The 15550-nt window shown below is 37.9% G+C and overlaps 1 protein-coding gene across 2 annotated transcripts in view; it reads right to left on the bottom strand.

The window, feature by feature from the left end:
* Positions 1 to 15550, bottom strand: part of CBL (Cbl proto-oncogene) — an 87284-nt gene that overhangs the window by 22779 nt on the left and 48955 nt on the right. For both annotated transcript variants that reach the window (XM_043900912.1, XM_043900920.1), the window contains 7 exons: positions 10323 to 10469; positions 8047 to 8203; positions 7325 to 7446; positions 6857 to 6994; positions 4886 to 4973; positions 4391 to 4522; positions 3975 to 4178 (listed from right to left, as the gene is read on the bottom strand). In XM_043900912.1, the coding sequence (XP_043756847.1) occupies positions 3975 to 4178; positions 4391 to 4522; positions 4886 to 4973; positions 6857 to 6994; positions 7325 to 7446; positions 8047 to 8203; positions 10323 to 10469 (988 nt within the window). The remainder of the gene's footprint in view (positions 1 to 3974; positions 4179 to 4390; positions 4523 to 4885; positions 4974 to 6856; positions 6995 to 7324; positions 7447 to 8046; positions 8204 to 10322; positions 10470 to 15550) is intronic.

Here is a 15550-nt window from a genome sequence, read left to right as displayed (position 1 = left end):
ACTCTCCCTCCATCATCAATATCTGAGTCAGTCACTGTATCTTCCCTGGTGGCTCAGACGGTAAAGCGTCTGCCTACAATGCGGGTAGACCCAGGTTCAATCCCTGGGTCAGGAAGACTCCCTGGAGAAGGAAATGGCAACTCACTCCAGTATTCTTGCCTGGAAAATCCCATGGACAGAGGAGCCTGGAGGGCTACAGTCCATGGGGCCGCAAAGAGTCGGACTGAGTGACTTCACTTTCTTTCTTTCTTTCACTGTATCTTGTTATTTTTCCACAAAAGAATGGCATATCTATATTTTCCTTTCCATTCTACCTACCAACCTCAGACCTAATTTATCAAAACCACCTTCTAATGATTCTCCCAGCTTTCTAGTTTCTTATCTCGCTAAATCATTTTGCTCACCATTACCAGTTTAACCATCCTTAAATCCTCACTAGCTCAAAAACCATCCACCAGTAACTCCTACTTTCCCATGTCATAAAATGTCACTTTCCTGCCTGGCTTTCACAAGTCTAATTTGGTCTCCCTAACCAATAGCGTTTTCTGTAATTCTCTATTTTGGAATTCCTACCTCCTTAACTTTCTTCAAGTTGTTTCTCAGTTGGAAGGCCCTCTCTGCCTATTTTGATCCACTCCCCACCATCCATCCCTCCTTCTCATCCTTAAAGGGCAGAGGTTTGAGCTAATCAATCATATTCTTCAATTCATGCTTCAATATCATAACCAATCCCTAAAATGTTCTTTTATCTCAACATATAATAAAGTTCCTGAAAAGGATAAAAGCACATATGAGGAAGAAATTACAAAAAAAAAAAAAGAGTATTTGCAAGACCTAAGGGATATAAATATCCATATAGAAAGTGTTCATTACACAGGTAGCCCAAAGAAAGAAAAGAAACCCATAACCAGCCAAACAACAACACCCTTAAGTTTTCAGGGAATCAAGGATAAAGAAAATAGTCTAAGGCTTTTGAGGACAGAGAGAAAAGAGGCACCAAAGAGCAAAAATATGCTAGAAACTAGAAGTCACTGAGGCTGTACCAATTCAGAGGTGAAGTGTTCTTTCAACCCAGTAAGTCTATATTTAGTCAGCTTGAGGGCTGAATAAAGACATTTTTAAGATATCAGATGTCTCAAAAATTTCACCTCTCACCTCTTCACAGAAAGCTATTTTGAGGGCATACTCTACTCAAACAAGGAAGTTAAAGCAAGAAACAGAAAAACATGAGAGTTACGAAATCCAACACAGATGAGAGGCGATGAAGTCCCATGATGATGGCGAGGAGAGACCTCAGGGTGACAGAATGCAGCACACTCAGTGAAAAACCAGTCTACACTGAAGCCAAAACATGACAGACTCCCATACATCAGTATACTACATTACATAACATCTACTTTATTAATACATGCATAGAATTTACTCCAGAGAAAATTATATCAAGAGGATGTTTGGTAGTGACAGGTACAAATTGAAAACTAAGGAAATAAAAACAAATCAATTATTTCAGAAAAGTGGAAGGTTGTAAAACAAAGCAAAAGTAATCACATTATAGTATATTACTTGAAACAATAGGGAGCAAAACTCATTTAAACACTGCATACTGACTGAACCAAAAAACATTCCAATTAACTACAGTCGGAAGTTAGCAAGTAGGAAGGAGGAAGATGAGAGATTTAAATCCTTTTCTAAACATAACTAATATCGAAAAATCAGGAGAAAGCGGTATAGCCTGTGGCTAAGGAACAGCTTTACGAATGGAAAAATCTGAATGGGACATAGGAGCTGGAGGAGATGGAAGTAGATAACGACATTTTTAGCAATTCTTTTAAACTTTAAACAACAACAAAAAAACCATCTGTATTTATCACAAGGATATTTTTAAAAGTAGATTCACTATTTTAAAAACAAATCAAAATTAAGCAACAAAACAACAAGCTACTGGGATGTGACAAAGCAAGTACTCTCATAGTCGCATATACTTTAGGAGTGACCTTAGGACAAAAAATACGGGCAATAAATTTTAATGTCTATCCAAAAAAAGAAACATTTTTACTCCAATATTTTATCCATAAAAAGTAGATAATGAACTATAAGGTACAAAGAATAAGATGAAACATTCACATAGAACCTACCTTTCAGCTAAAAAATGAAATACCATTGCTTTCTGAAATTCCCATATGCCCCACCACTAATTATATCCCTCTCCTCTCTCAAAAGAGTTTAAATGGACATACCTAGCAATCCGACTGTTAGAAATTCACCCTACAGAAAGACTTGCAAAAGAACGCCCATAAGGGTCAGCTTCAAAAAATTAAAAATGTACTACTCAAACAGTCCAGATTTCTTCACCTATCCATATAGCATAGATACATTTATCAATTCCTGTTTCAATGTGTTTTTAATTCCCAAACATCCGAAGCAATTACTATGTGCTCAATTGTGAATAGCCAATTACAAAAGAGAGGTGACTCTTGCCTTCTAGGAACTAATGGGAAACGATCATTTTTTTGGTCACACAACATGGCATGTGGGATCTCAGTTACCCAACAAGGGATCACACACAGTAGTGGAAGCAAGGAACTCTAACCACTGCCATGGAATTTCCAGGAAATACTTTTAATAAATTATTACCAGGTGGCAGACATTCTATGGCAGACATTTCACAGTATCCCAGAAACACTTAGCCAGACCTAGATTATATTTGGGTAAATATGTGTGAGTTAGGGGTAGGAGAAGCAGGGTATCATCTGGAAAGATTTCTCAGGATATGAAAACTGAGCTAAATTACATAGAAACTATCAAGACAAAAGCACGGAGAAATCTTTAATGATTCAGCTTCCACAAAACAAAGTGAAAGGATTATCAGGGCAAAGTGCCTAGAACAGAGAATGTACTTACTAACCCATTAAGTAATGAGAAATCATTAAAGAGCATGAGGCAAAGGAATGAGACGATCAAGGTGTGTGTTGTAGATCAATGACTCTGGAAACAGGGAGAACCTATGCTTCTGAGAGCCTGAAATAAGGCAGTGGCATTGAGGACAGAGAAGAAGAGACAAACTGGACACAATCATTGAAGAGAATCCAACCCATCTTCTCAATATTTATTGAGCACCCACCATGTACCAGGCAGTTGGGTGCTGATATAAAAGAAAGATTCTTCTGTATCAAAAAATGCCTCCTATCAAAGTTGTAACAGCCTAAACTAGAGAACTGACAGCATATTAGAACCTTTGTCTGCCCTATATTTATTAACATCTTTGGTGACTGCCTTACTTTGAATTAGCAAATAAACCTCTGATTTATCCTACCACTGATGTAACAGAATCTGGTCACAGCCTTTCTTGGCTTTTACCTTTCCTATCTTTACTAGGGCCTTTCTAGTTTGTTTAGTCTCTGTACGGTACCTCCCATCACCCTGCAATCACTTTAGTTGCCATTTATTTGTTAACAAGGCCTCATTTCTCCTGCCTAAACCTAACTTTCCATTGCCAAGACTCCACTAGAGAAAAAAACAAGGAGAAAATATTCTAGTCACAGTAGCAAGACACGGTCCAATTCTTCTACTCCCCCTTCATTTTCTCCACAAGCTATCTGAGTAGAACCCACTTCTAGGATACAGACAGTAAGAGCATGGGCCTGAAAGGCGGGATGCCTGGCCACAGATTCTGGCTCAACTTACTAGTAGTGTGACCTTCAGCAAATTCCTTAACCTCATTGCTCCTTGATTTCTTCAATTGCTGAATGAGGATAATAATAGCATCTACTCATAGGGTTACATGAATATAGGTAAGTATAGGATTATGAATTAAAGCAGTTAAGTATTTAGCATGGTTCTCTTTCACATGGTAAATGTTCAATAAATATTACCTATTATTACTCCTTGTATTTTAGATGTTGTTAAGTGTTCTACTGCTTTAGGACACAGCTGATGGTAAGATTTTGCCACAGTCTATTAAATTGTAGACTTACCTTGGCACCAGCCAATTCCTTCATCATGAAGAGAGAATCATCAGCTCGTTCATCATCATCATCATCATAATTTGGGGAGGGAGCTCCCTCTGCTCCTTGCCTCAACAGGCTGCCACTTCCTCTAGGATCAAAGGGATCAACCACAATGGGCTCAGTACCTTTAATTTCACATCGGCAGAAAGGACAGCCCTGGCCTTCTGATTCCTACAAAGCAAACAGGAGATGGTGACAGACACATCTGAAAGCTCTTAAAATATTTGTCCACTAAGAACACAGTACCTTAAAATGAAAAAAGCACCAAAAGTTTAGAACCTACCCCACAAACCAGACCATTCTTTATATCCATAAAGGATATACAACCCCTAATTCTTCACTGTGATTATTGAGCTGAGAAAAACCATGGTTTGGATCCATACCTGCCAGGATGTTAGACAGGATGTGCACATGAGGTGGCCACAGGGCTCAATCTTCACATCTTTATCATTCTCAGCACATATTTTACACAGTTGGAATGTGGAGCCCATCTCACAGTATAATTCATATTGCTCCTTTGATTAAAAAAGAAAAAGAGATTATTCAGTTTGTTACAAATATTTGTTGAATGAATGAATGAATGACTGCAACTATATAGCTAAAAATAGGAAAACTGAAGATGGTTACTTGTAATACTAATCTCTGCCTGGAAACAGAGTGTCACAACAGTGAACAGGTAAAACAGAAAGTGCCTAGTCTTGGTCCTATTTTAAGAAGCAGGGTTTAAAAAGAGAACACACACACGTAAATTCACTAATCTAGTCAATGGTTTAAAATTTTAAGTGCTCCAATCACTTAATATAATTCTGTCAGTTCTACAGAGTAATATACAGAAGCTTGGGTCTAGCAATATGATTAAAATGAAAAACAAAACTCACCTGGGTCACTTTGATGTGGTCTTGAGGAGTTGGCTCACATAAGCCTGTCAGGTCGGGATTCTGATTCCGTCCATCAGGAAACAAATAGCTGTAAAAAGAGTAACCAATCTGAAGCCAATTTATCACTGCTTACTAGTACAGACAAATGTTATCTAGGAATTCTCTCACTCTAAAAGGGTAATTTAGGAGAAGTGCAAAGAGAAATTTTATTAGTACTTCAAAAAAATTAAATAACACAGATCAGTTCTAAGAAGATACTCTTCAAACACTGATATTCTTTATCCAGGGTGTCACAGGCTCTATTTTAATCAAGGGGTTGAGAAGCTGTTCCTATAAAGGGCCAGTGAGTAAATGTTTCAGGCTCTGCAAGCCACATAAGTCTGTGTCACATATTCTTCTTTGGGTTTTTTTTAAAACAACATTCTGAAAAGGAAAAACTATCTTAGACACAGACTAAAAGACCTAGTCTGTGCACCACAATTTACCAACTATTTTTATCTGTGGATGACCACAGATTAAAGTGTGAATTCTCAATTTAAAAAAATGACACTTGCTTCAACCAAAGACCTTAAAACACCCTTGTTTACAGATTTAACACTAAGAGACACCAATTTGAAAGAAAAGTAACAAGAAGCAAATTAAGCCACTAAGATCAACTACCAGGAAGCTTCTAGCATCAAACTGCTCTGCCATCTGGTGAAGTACCCCTTTCAGTTCTAACATTACTGTAGAAAATGATGTGCAATGGAAAATGGATTTTCCTAATTACTTTAAAACACATGTAGTTTTCTTATAGCTGGTCAACTGTTAGTATGTTTAGTGCTTACCAACTGATAATCAATTTGAATTCCCAAAGGAATAGGAATTCTGGAATAAATAGGAACTTAAGTCCTAAATATTAGCAGAGATAACAAAAACCCATAGCCTGAAGAAATTCTGCTGAATTAAAATGAAGTTAGGATGAAGGCCACTGGGCCTGTTGCCATCAGGAACATCTAAGTCATCCTAACTGTGCCTAGTCAAGTAACTGGTAACATTTTCTGCTAATTGGTATAGAAATATATATTTTTAAAAATATTTACCTATTTATTTATTTGGCTGAGTCAGGTCTTAATTGCAGCACAGGAGATCTTCACTGTGTCATGAGGGATCTTTCATTGTGGCACTGAAATCTTTAGTTGTAGCATGCAGACTTAGATGCTCTGCAGCATGTGGGATCTTAGTTCCCCAACCAGGGATCAAACCCGTGTCCCTTGCACTGCAAAGCGAATTCTTAACCACTGCACCACCAAGTGACACAGACTTATGTGGTTTGCAAAGACTGAAGAACTATTTACTATCTGGCCCTTCACAAAAAAAGCTTATCAACCCCTTGATTAAAATAGAGCCTGTGGCACTGTGCCCTGGAGAAAGAGTATCAGTGTCTGGAGGACAATACTGATGTTGTCAGTGTTGTAGTCACTCACTCATGTCAAGACCCCTTGTGACCCTTTGGACTTTAGCCCACCAGGCACCTCAGTCCATGGGATTCTCCAGACAAGTGGGCTGCCATTTCCTTCTCCAGGAGATCTTCCCAACCCAGGGATCAAACCCGTGTCTCGTGTCTTCTGCACTGCAAGCAGATTCTCTACCTGCTGAGCTCTAGGGGAGGCCCCTGTGTTTGGAAAGTACTGTGTATTTTAAAATCTAATATAGACCTGAAAATAAGTTAACATGTAGAAAAAAAAGAAAGATAAAATCTACTCAGGGTAACAATGGAAACAGTAGAGGCAAAAATAATTTCACTCAAGGAATCCTTTTTAAATAAAAACAGAAGTCCTACACAGAAGTTGAAAATTCAAACAATATAAGTTGTTAATATGTTTCCTGAATCTTAACCTGTAGAGGAAACCTGGAATAAAGTCATTACTGATGCAGTTTCACAGTCCTAAGTTCCTAGACTCTAACAGATGATAAACAGTAGGTACTCACAAGCCTTCCCTGAAGCCATCAATCAGCGCTTGGAAGAGAGGTTTATTGTGAGGGATTGTCTGGAGAATGTTCCCATCAGCAGTGACATACCCAATAGCCCACTGACCCAGACGAGTACAGCTCAGCCGGAAAATGTAACTGAAAACAGAGAGAAATAAAACCTTGATTACATATGCTTGCATTAGGGTGGAAGATGAGACAGAGACAAAATTCAAAAAGACCATCAATAATAGATTTTTCAATGACTTCACACCAAAAGTAAAAGACACAAAAGCTTAATTCTTAAGTGGCTTGAAAGCATTTATCAAATCATAGTATCTGAATAAGTCAATTCCTCTGATAAACAGACAATCCTATCATAGAAATGTGGCCACCAGGGAACTAGTAAAAGATCATGTTTCCTCCTTTTCAGCAAAGGTCACAGAATAAAATTCAGGTGAATAAACTTCTTTGCTTCATTCCACTGACCTGCCAGGTTTGTGAATGAATTTCTGGAGTCGTGCTTTCACTTCATCATATGTCAGGAAAGCCATGTAACCAGGATGAGTTACAGCAAGGCTATTCCAGTTCCTGAGCAAAGAGGACCAGGGCTAAGGAAATAAGAGATTCAATCAGACCATCTGGCTCCAAACATACAATCAGCCTCAGAGGTTAAGCAACAGACAAAAACAGAGAAAACAGGGCAAGGCCTGATGTGCAAGTAAGTTCCAAATAAAGGTTTATGCAAGGTAGCATATACACACATTATTTTTAGAAAAGGAAAGAAGTTGCAAACCATCAATGCATCTCAATATTAGTCAAGAATTTTAATACCACAGGAGAAAAAGCTGGAAACATACATAAATGTCCAGTAACTGAACCCAGGAAGTATATTATACCCACTTTTAGGGTAAAATACAACCATTAAAATGATGCAAAGAAAAAAAAAATGATGTAAAAAGGAATATTTAATAAAAAAAGAAAGATTATAAATATGAGGGGAATAAGCAGATTATATAGTTACTCTTTTTACAAATATCTATATAAATATAAAATACAGAGTAGTTTTAACCTTTTTTTAAACTATAGTTTCTAGAATAAAAATACTTTTATAAAAGGCAAACTCCCAAATGTCCAAATGTTATTTTTTCAGAAGGTTTCCCTTCAGAATAGTGGCAATAATTAGTTCAGCCAACATTTTAGCATCCTACCTGAAAGAGTCTTGTAAAGATGTCGAATTCAAAAACTGAAATATAATCATTGCAGGTCAGATCAATAGTGGATTTCAGAGCCATGGCTTCCAGCCCAGAACTGATGGGATGTACTTCATGAAGGGCCTGTCTGAAGCTCTTCCAAGGGACTATTGTCCTAGGATGCGGGTGGGGGTGGGAGAGAAGGCACAGAATAAGATAGCAGATAATTCCAGGCACTACTACAGTCAAGGAAAACACAGTCTCTTTAAATTCTCAAAATCCACTTTAATTTTCTTAGAGAAACTGAATTATATTTTACATTTATAATAGAAAGGGTATAAATGATACGTTTCTTAACTTGCTAATGAGTAAATTTATAATAGAAACATCTTTTCCCACTTTTCTTTGGCAGAATGCCACAAGTTAATTCCCTTTCTCACCTTCAGACATTTGTTGTATTAGAGAAGCATGAAGAGAGATGAGATTATCCTTTTAGTATTAGAGATGTAACCTGTGGCCAGATCTTCATTCACATAGTGTGTTTAAACTAACCTTTTAAAAGCACATAAAACACTCTGATTCTTTTGAGGAACCCACACTATCAAAGACTAAACTTGAGGAATATAAAGCTTAAGGTACAGGAAGAAAAGAGTTCTGATACAGATGAAGAAGAAATTATTTAACAAAAGAATGATTAAACTCCAGATGTGGCTAGCAAAGGGTACTGTGGGATTTCTATTTCTCAAGATTTAAAAATAAATAAAATAAAATCTCATTTTGTTTTTATTTACATGCCTTTCTTTATGTATTCACTTGCCTGAAAGTAAGAGATCAAGTGGCAATTCAAACTCTTTTCTAAAGTAGATAGTTACTAAGTTAAAGTAACAAAGTTAAACTCATGCCTATCCTCTTCAACTAGGTTTTTAAAAATCGCTAATTATTCTATATCTGATGTTTAAACACAACTTTTTAAAATAAAGCAAGCATTTAACATACATAAAATCAAGACGCAGTATATACCTGAGACTAACTTAACAGTTTGCATCAACTATATTGCAATTAAAAAAAAAAGCATTCAAAGAGAGGCTTACATTAGGATCTGTATATTCAACTGAAAAATTTTATTGTTTTCTACTTTTTCAGTTCTTTGATTTAAAATTTCAGAGTATATTCAAGAACATTTATATTAATACTTAGAAACAAAAACTTGACTTAAATCATGGGCTTCCCTGGTGGCTCAGTGGTAAAGAATCCACCTGCTAATGTAGGAGACATGGGTTCAATCCTTGCTCCTATTCCAGGAGGATCCCACGTGCCGTGGAGCAGCTGAGTCCCTGCGCCACAACTACTGAGCCTGTGCTCTAGAGCCCGGGAACCTGAACTTCTGAAGCCCTCATGTCCTAGAGCCTGTGCTCCACAACAAAAGAAGCCATTGCGATGAGAAGCCTATGCCACCACAATTAGAGAGTAGCCCCTGCTTGCAGCAACTAGAGAAAAGCCTGTGCAACAGCAAAGACGCAGCACAGCCAAATAAAAAAAAATTTTTTTTAAAAAAGGACAATACAGCAAAGTGGAAACACAAGCCACAGACTAGGAGAAGACATCTCTAATGTTAGTGACTAACAAAGAATTAGTATCTTACAACATGAAAAAGACAAGTCTATAGGAAAATAGACAAGTCAGGAATAGAAACAGCCAAGTCAGAAAAAGAATCTAGACCGGTGACAAATGTGAAAAGGTGCTCAAGCTCCCTTGTCATTAGGAATATAAAGCAAAATATGATACCAGTTCATATTACCAGTGTTAGCCAAATTGCAGAGCTACTGGAACATGTGCACACTACTTACAGGAACAGAAACTGGTGCAACCACTTTGGAAAGCAGTTAGGCAATGTTTGGCAAAGCAGAAGATGTGAAATCCCCTGACTCAGCAATTCCACTCCTAAGTATTTAAGTATTGAGAAACTCCTGCATATGAAGGTAAATACAATTTTGTTTTCTGCAGCACTGTTTGCAATAGCAAATAATTTGAAATGTATGTGTTCATTAACAGCATAACGGATGAGGAAAAAAAGAGAACAGCATGGGTTTCAACACAACTGCAAAGGTCTATCTACTTCTTTAAGGAAAAAAAAAAAAATGATCAGAGCAAAAAAAAAGAAAAACTAGGTAAATATTTACCAAAGTTGGGAGTAGTTATGCATATATTCATTATTTTTCTGTTTCAAACTAAACAAAAACCCAAAACACAAGCTTCAGTTCTTCATAGTTCAAATTCATTATTTTAATACTTACTTTTCCCCAAAAGCTTTCCTCCAAAATTCTGCAGCATCTGCTTTAGTAATCCGAAACGTGTCTCCTTGAAACAGTCCACTTGGGAAGATTCCTTTTAGTTCTGCCAGCATGTGGCTGAAGATCAGGGACAGTTTGGTCAGGTTTCGCCTAAAAATGATCAGAAGTGCAATGGTTAAATGAGCACATAAAATTATTTTTATTTTAAATGTGCTGAATCTACTACACCAGGTGTGTGATTATAATGCAAGAAAGACTGTTGCATTCACTAAAGTCCACTCCTTTCCCTCCGTTCAAATAGGCATTAACAGGTAAATAAGAAAAAAATAATTTTAACAGTAATCTATTTCAAGACTTTTAATCTTAAATTAATCAGGCCTAATAACTGAGCATAAATTTCTATGAACAAATCTACCTTTTTTAGGCTGATAGGTAAAAGAGGACTCAACCAAAAAGTGTAAGAAGTTGTACACTGCTATAACCATTCACTCACAAAAGAGATGTTAGAAAAGCAAAATATATTATTTCCTGCTTTACATAAACTAATCTGGATGTTTAAATTATCCCAACTCATCTAAATTAAAAATCCTCAATAAAGAGGACTATTTAAATACCCAGAACAAATATTTTCACTAATCAGACATAAAAGAGATAAGTTTTCCTCTTTAAGGAACTTCTTTTTCTTTTTCAAAAACTAAAAGCTAAAATCCAAACTATGTAAAAATTTCTAAATAAGTGCACATGCTACTACTATATTTTAACAAGTTAACTTTAGCCTGACAACCTCTGTTTAATGGTTGTGGTTATAAAGCACCAGTTCAACACACCAGACGATGTCTCTACTTTCAGGTGTGTGCTTAAATCAGATTATCTCGGTAATCTTTAACGGTACTGCTACAGAACAAGATACAGATGTCTTAGATATTGCTCTTCACCAAATCAGCTACTATTACAGTTGCCTATTTTCCCTTGCCTCAATAATTAGTATTTATGTATTAAAAAGTCAATTCTTGTCATACAAGTAGACAATAAAATTTCAAGTCAATCCATGATCAATTTTATTGCCTCAAAATTCTCTTTAACACAGATTTTTCTTTTCACCATTGGTCCCATCTTTGTCCTTCTTGGATAAAATGCTGCACCAAGTCCCTGCAGCGCTAACTTTTCTGCAAATACTTCTGAAATCTTTCTAATCAGCTTTTCAACAAATCAGCTTCAGTTTTCTGGTATCTGTCTTCTAGCACTTGTATCAAGTTTTACTCTTTCTAGTTTTCCTATTTCTGAAAGCACCGAAAAAGTGATAAAATCAATATTCACTGAAGTCAGTCTAAAATAATTCATATGCCAAATAGCTCAAGTAAGTTGTAAAGTTCAAGTAAGTAAGTAAGTTGAAAAACACAATCACTTATCCAGTCCCTAAACTCCAGTAATTGTTTTCCTCTTGGTACTTTGAGAGCCTTCAATTGTTGCTGGTTAGGACAGTTACTATTTTAGTAAACAGGAAACACACACAGAGACTATTGAGATATATATATCACAGATAATATGATAGAAAATCTGCAAAGCACAAATTATTCCCAATGATTTCCACAAGTTTTCAGCAGGACACCAGACTGCACAATGCACTAAACCTTAATATTTATGTAACATTTTGCCAAATGTTAATCTTTAAAGATAAGCAAGAGAGAGTCCTGATTCCCTTAAGATGTGCTAAATTGCTGAGAACTATGTGTAAAGAACTATGCTAAACAGTACAGCAGAGTAACATATATGATAGAAAATACACATACTACAAAGTTACACCAAAGATCTTTTTGGAAGAAACAGTTTGAATCCTACGTCCTCCTGAAAATGTCTTTCCTTAGTTTCTCCAGTGTCATCCTCTCTTGGTTCTCCTACTTGGCTTTTGTTCTTCCTTTGGTTTTACTATCTATCCTCCAAAAATAGCTATTTCCCAAGAATCTGCTCTGAACTGAAGAATCTGCTCTCCATTTCCTTTCTTTCTCCATGCACTCTCTCGACTCCTTCTTTGCTAACTCAAGGATTCAAAAACTGCTTTGCAAGAGATTCCCAAATCTTAGGCCTTGGTAGCTTTCCAACTGCCTACTGTATTTCTGCAAACAAATGCTAGCACCTCAAAGCAACATTCTCAGACTTAAACTAACCTTCCTTGAGTGATGTGTTAATAAATTTGGAATTTGAGATTAACAGATATATACAGTTCAGTTCAGTTCAGTTGCTTAGTCGTGTCCGACTCTTTGCAACCCATAGACTGCAGCATGCCAGGCCTCCCTGTCCATCACCAACTCCCAGAGCCTACCCAAACCCATGTCCGTTGAGTCGGTGATGCCATCCAACCATCTCATCCTCTGTCGTCCCCTTCTCCTCCTGTCCTAAATCTTTCCCAGCATCAGGGTCTTTTCAGATGAGTCAGCTCTTCGCATCAGGTGGCCAAAGTATTGGAGTTTCAGCTTCAACATCAGTCCCTCCAATGAACACCCAGGGCTGATCTCCTTTAGGATGGACTGGGTTTGATCTCCTTGCAGTCCAAGGGACTCTCAAGAGTCTTCTCCAACACCACAGTTCAAAAGCACCAATTCTTTGGTGCTCAGCTCTCTTTATAGTCTAAATCTCACATCCATACATGACTACTGGAAAAACCATAGCCTTGACTAGACGGACCTTTGTTGGCAAAGTAGTGTCTCTGCTTTTTAATATGCTGTCTAGGTTGGTCATAACTTTCCTTCCAAGGAGTAAGCATCTTTTGATTTCATGGCCGCAATCACCATCTGCAATACTACACACAAAATAAACAGCAAGGACCTACTGTACAACAGAGCTATATTCAGTATCTTCCAATAACCTATATGGAAAATAATCTGAAAAAGAATATATATATAAAACTGAACCACTTTGCTGTACCCTTGAAACGTAAATCAGCTATACTTCAATCAAAAAACTTGTCTTCAGTCTATTCCTATACATGTTCAATCACACCACATATAACTAATTACCTTTTAAGGGGAGGAGGGCACAATTTCAATAGTACCAATGAGACAAAATCCAGCTCAGCTTTGATTTTTAGACTTTCCACTAACCTGGGTCTAACCTACCTTTATAACTAATTTCACTAGCATATTCCTGCCAAACTGAATATTTTCAGTTCAGTTCAGTTGCTCAGCCATGTCCGACTCTGCGACTCCATTGACTGTAGCACATCAGGCTTCCCTGATCATCACTCACTCCCGGAGCTTGCTCAAACAGATGTCCATTGAGCCAGTGATGCCATCCAACCATCTCATTCTCTGTCGTCCCCTTCTCCTCCCGCCTTCAATCTTTCCCAGCATCAGGGTCTTTTCCAGTGAGTCAGTTCTTCACATCAGGTGGCCCCAAAGTATTGGAGTTTCAGCTTCAACACCAGTCCTTCTAATGAATATCCAGGACTGATTTCCTTTAGGATTGACTGGTTTGATCTCCTTGGCAGTCCAAGGGACTCTCAAGAGTCTTCTCCAACACCACAGTTCAAAAGCATCAATTCTTCAGCACTCAGCTTTCTTTATAGTCCAACTCTCACATCCATACATGACCACTGGAAAAACCACAGCTTTGACTAGACGAACCCTTGCTGGCAAAGTAATGTCTCTGGTTTTTAGTATGCTGTGTAGGTTGGTCATAGCTTTTCTTCCAAGGAGCAAGCATCTTTTGATTTCATGGCTGCAGTCATCATCTGCAGTGATTTTGGAGCCCCCAAAAATAAAGTCTGTCACTGTTTCCTTTGCTTCCCCATCTATTTGCAATGAAGTGATGGAACCAGATGCCATTATCTTAAGTTTTCTAAATGTTGAGTTTTAAGCCAGCTTTTTCACTCTCCTCTTTCACTTTCATCAAGAGGCTCTTTAGTTCTTCCTCGCTTTTAGCCATAAGGGTGGTGTCATCTTCATATCTGAGGTTGTTGATATTTCTCCTGGCAATCTTGAATCCAGCCTGTGCTTCATCCAGCCTGACATCTGCATGATGTACTCTGCATATAAGTTAAATAAGCAGGGTGACAATATACAGCCTTGATGTACTCCTTTCCTGATTCTGAACCAATCTGTTGTTCCATGTCCAGTTCTAATTGTTGCTTCTTGACTTGCGTAAAGATTTCTCAGGAGGCAGATCTCTGGTTCCTCTGCCCTTTCTAAATCCAGCTTGAACATCTGGAAGTTCACGGTTCACATTCTGTTGAAGTCTGGCTTGGAGAATTTTGAGCATTACTTCGCTAGCGTGTGCTGCTGCTGCTGCTGCTAAGTCGCTTCAGTCATGTCTGACTCTGTGCGACCCCACAGACGGCAGCCCACAAGGCTCTGCTGTCCCTGGGATTCTCCAGGCAAGAACACTGGAGTGGGTTGCCATTTCCTTCTCCAATGCATGAAAGTGAAAAGTGAAAGTGAAGTCACTCAGTCGTATCTGACCCTTCGCGACCCCAGGGACTGCAGCCCACCAGGCTCCTCCGTCCATGGGATTTTCCAGGCAAGAGTACTGGAGTGGGGTGCCATTGCCTTCTCCATCGCTGGCGTGTCAGATGAGTGCAATTGTGCAGTAGTTTGAGCATTCTTTGACATTGCCTTTCTTTGGAACTGGAATGAAAACTGACCTTTTCCAGTCCTGCCACTGCTGAGTTTTCCAAATTTGCTGGCATATCAAGTGCAGCACTTTAACAGCATCATCTTTTAGGATTTGAAACAGCTCAACTGGAATTCCATCACCTCCACTAGCATTTCTATCCTTTATTGTGCCTAGCTTTGCATGAAATGTTCCCTTGGTATCTCTAATTTTCTTGAAGAGATCTGTAGTCTTTCCCATTCTATTGTTTTCCTCTCTTTCTTTGCACTGATCACTGAGGAAGGCTTTCTTATCTCTCCTTGCTACGCTTTGGAACTCTGCATTCAAATGGGTATGTCTTTCCTTTTCTCCTTTGCCTTTAGCTTCTCTTTTCTCAGCTATTTGTAAGGCCTCCTCAGACAACCATTTTGCCTTTTTGCATTTCTTTTTCATTTTACCTTTTCTTATACATACTACCCTAATTCACTTTTTTATCTCTGAATCACTATGCATTTGTTCCTTAATTTGAAAAAGACCCTGCTTAAATGTCACTTTCCTAAGAGGCTAGATAGAAGTAACAAACTCTAAAATACCCTGAGTATTTTCACTGCAGTTCTTCTCCATGTCATCTGAACCCATCCTGTACT

The sequence above is a fragment of the Cervus elaphus genome, chromosome 1, assembly GCF_910594005.1.
Source record: "Cervus elaphus chromosome 1, mCerEla1.1, whole genome shotgun sequence".
Taxonomy (NCBI): domain Eukaryota; kingdom Metazoa; phylum Chordata; class Mammalia; order Artiodactyla; family Cervidae; genus Cervus; species Cervus elaphus.
Note: the sequence above shows the minus strand (reverse complement) of the source record. Positions and strands in the feature narration are given on the sequence as shown.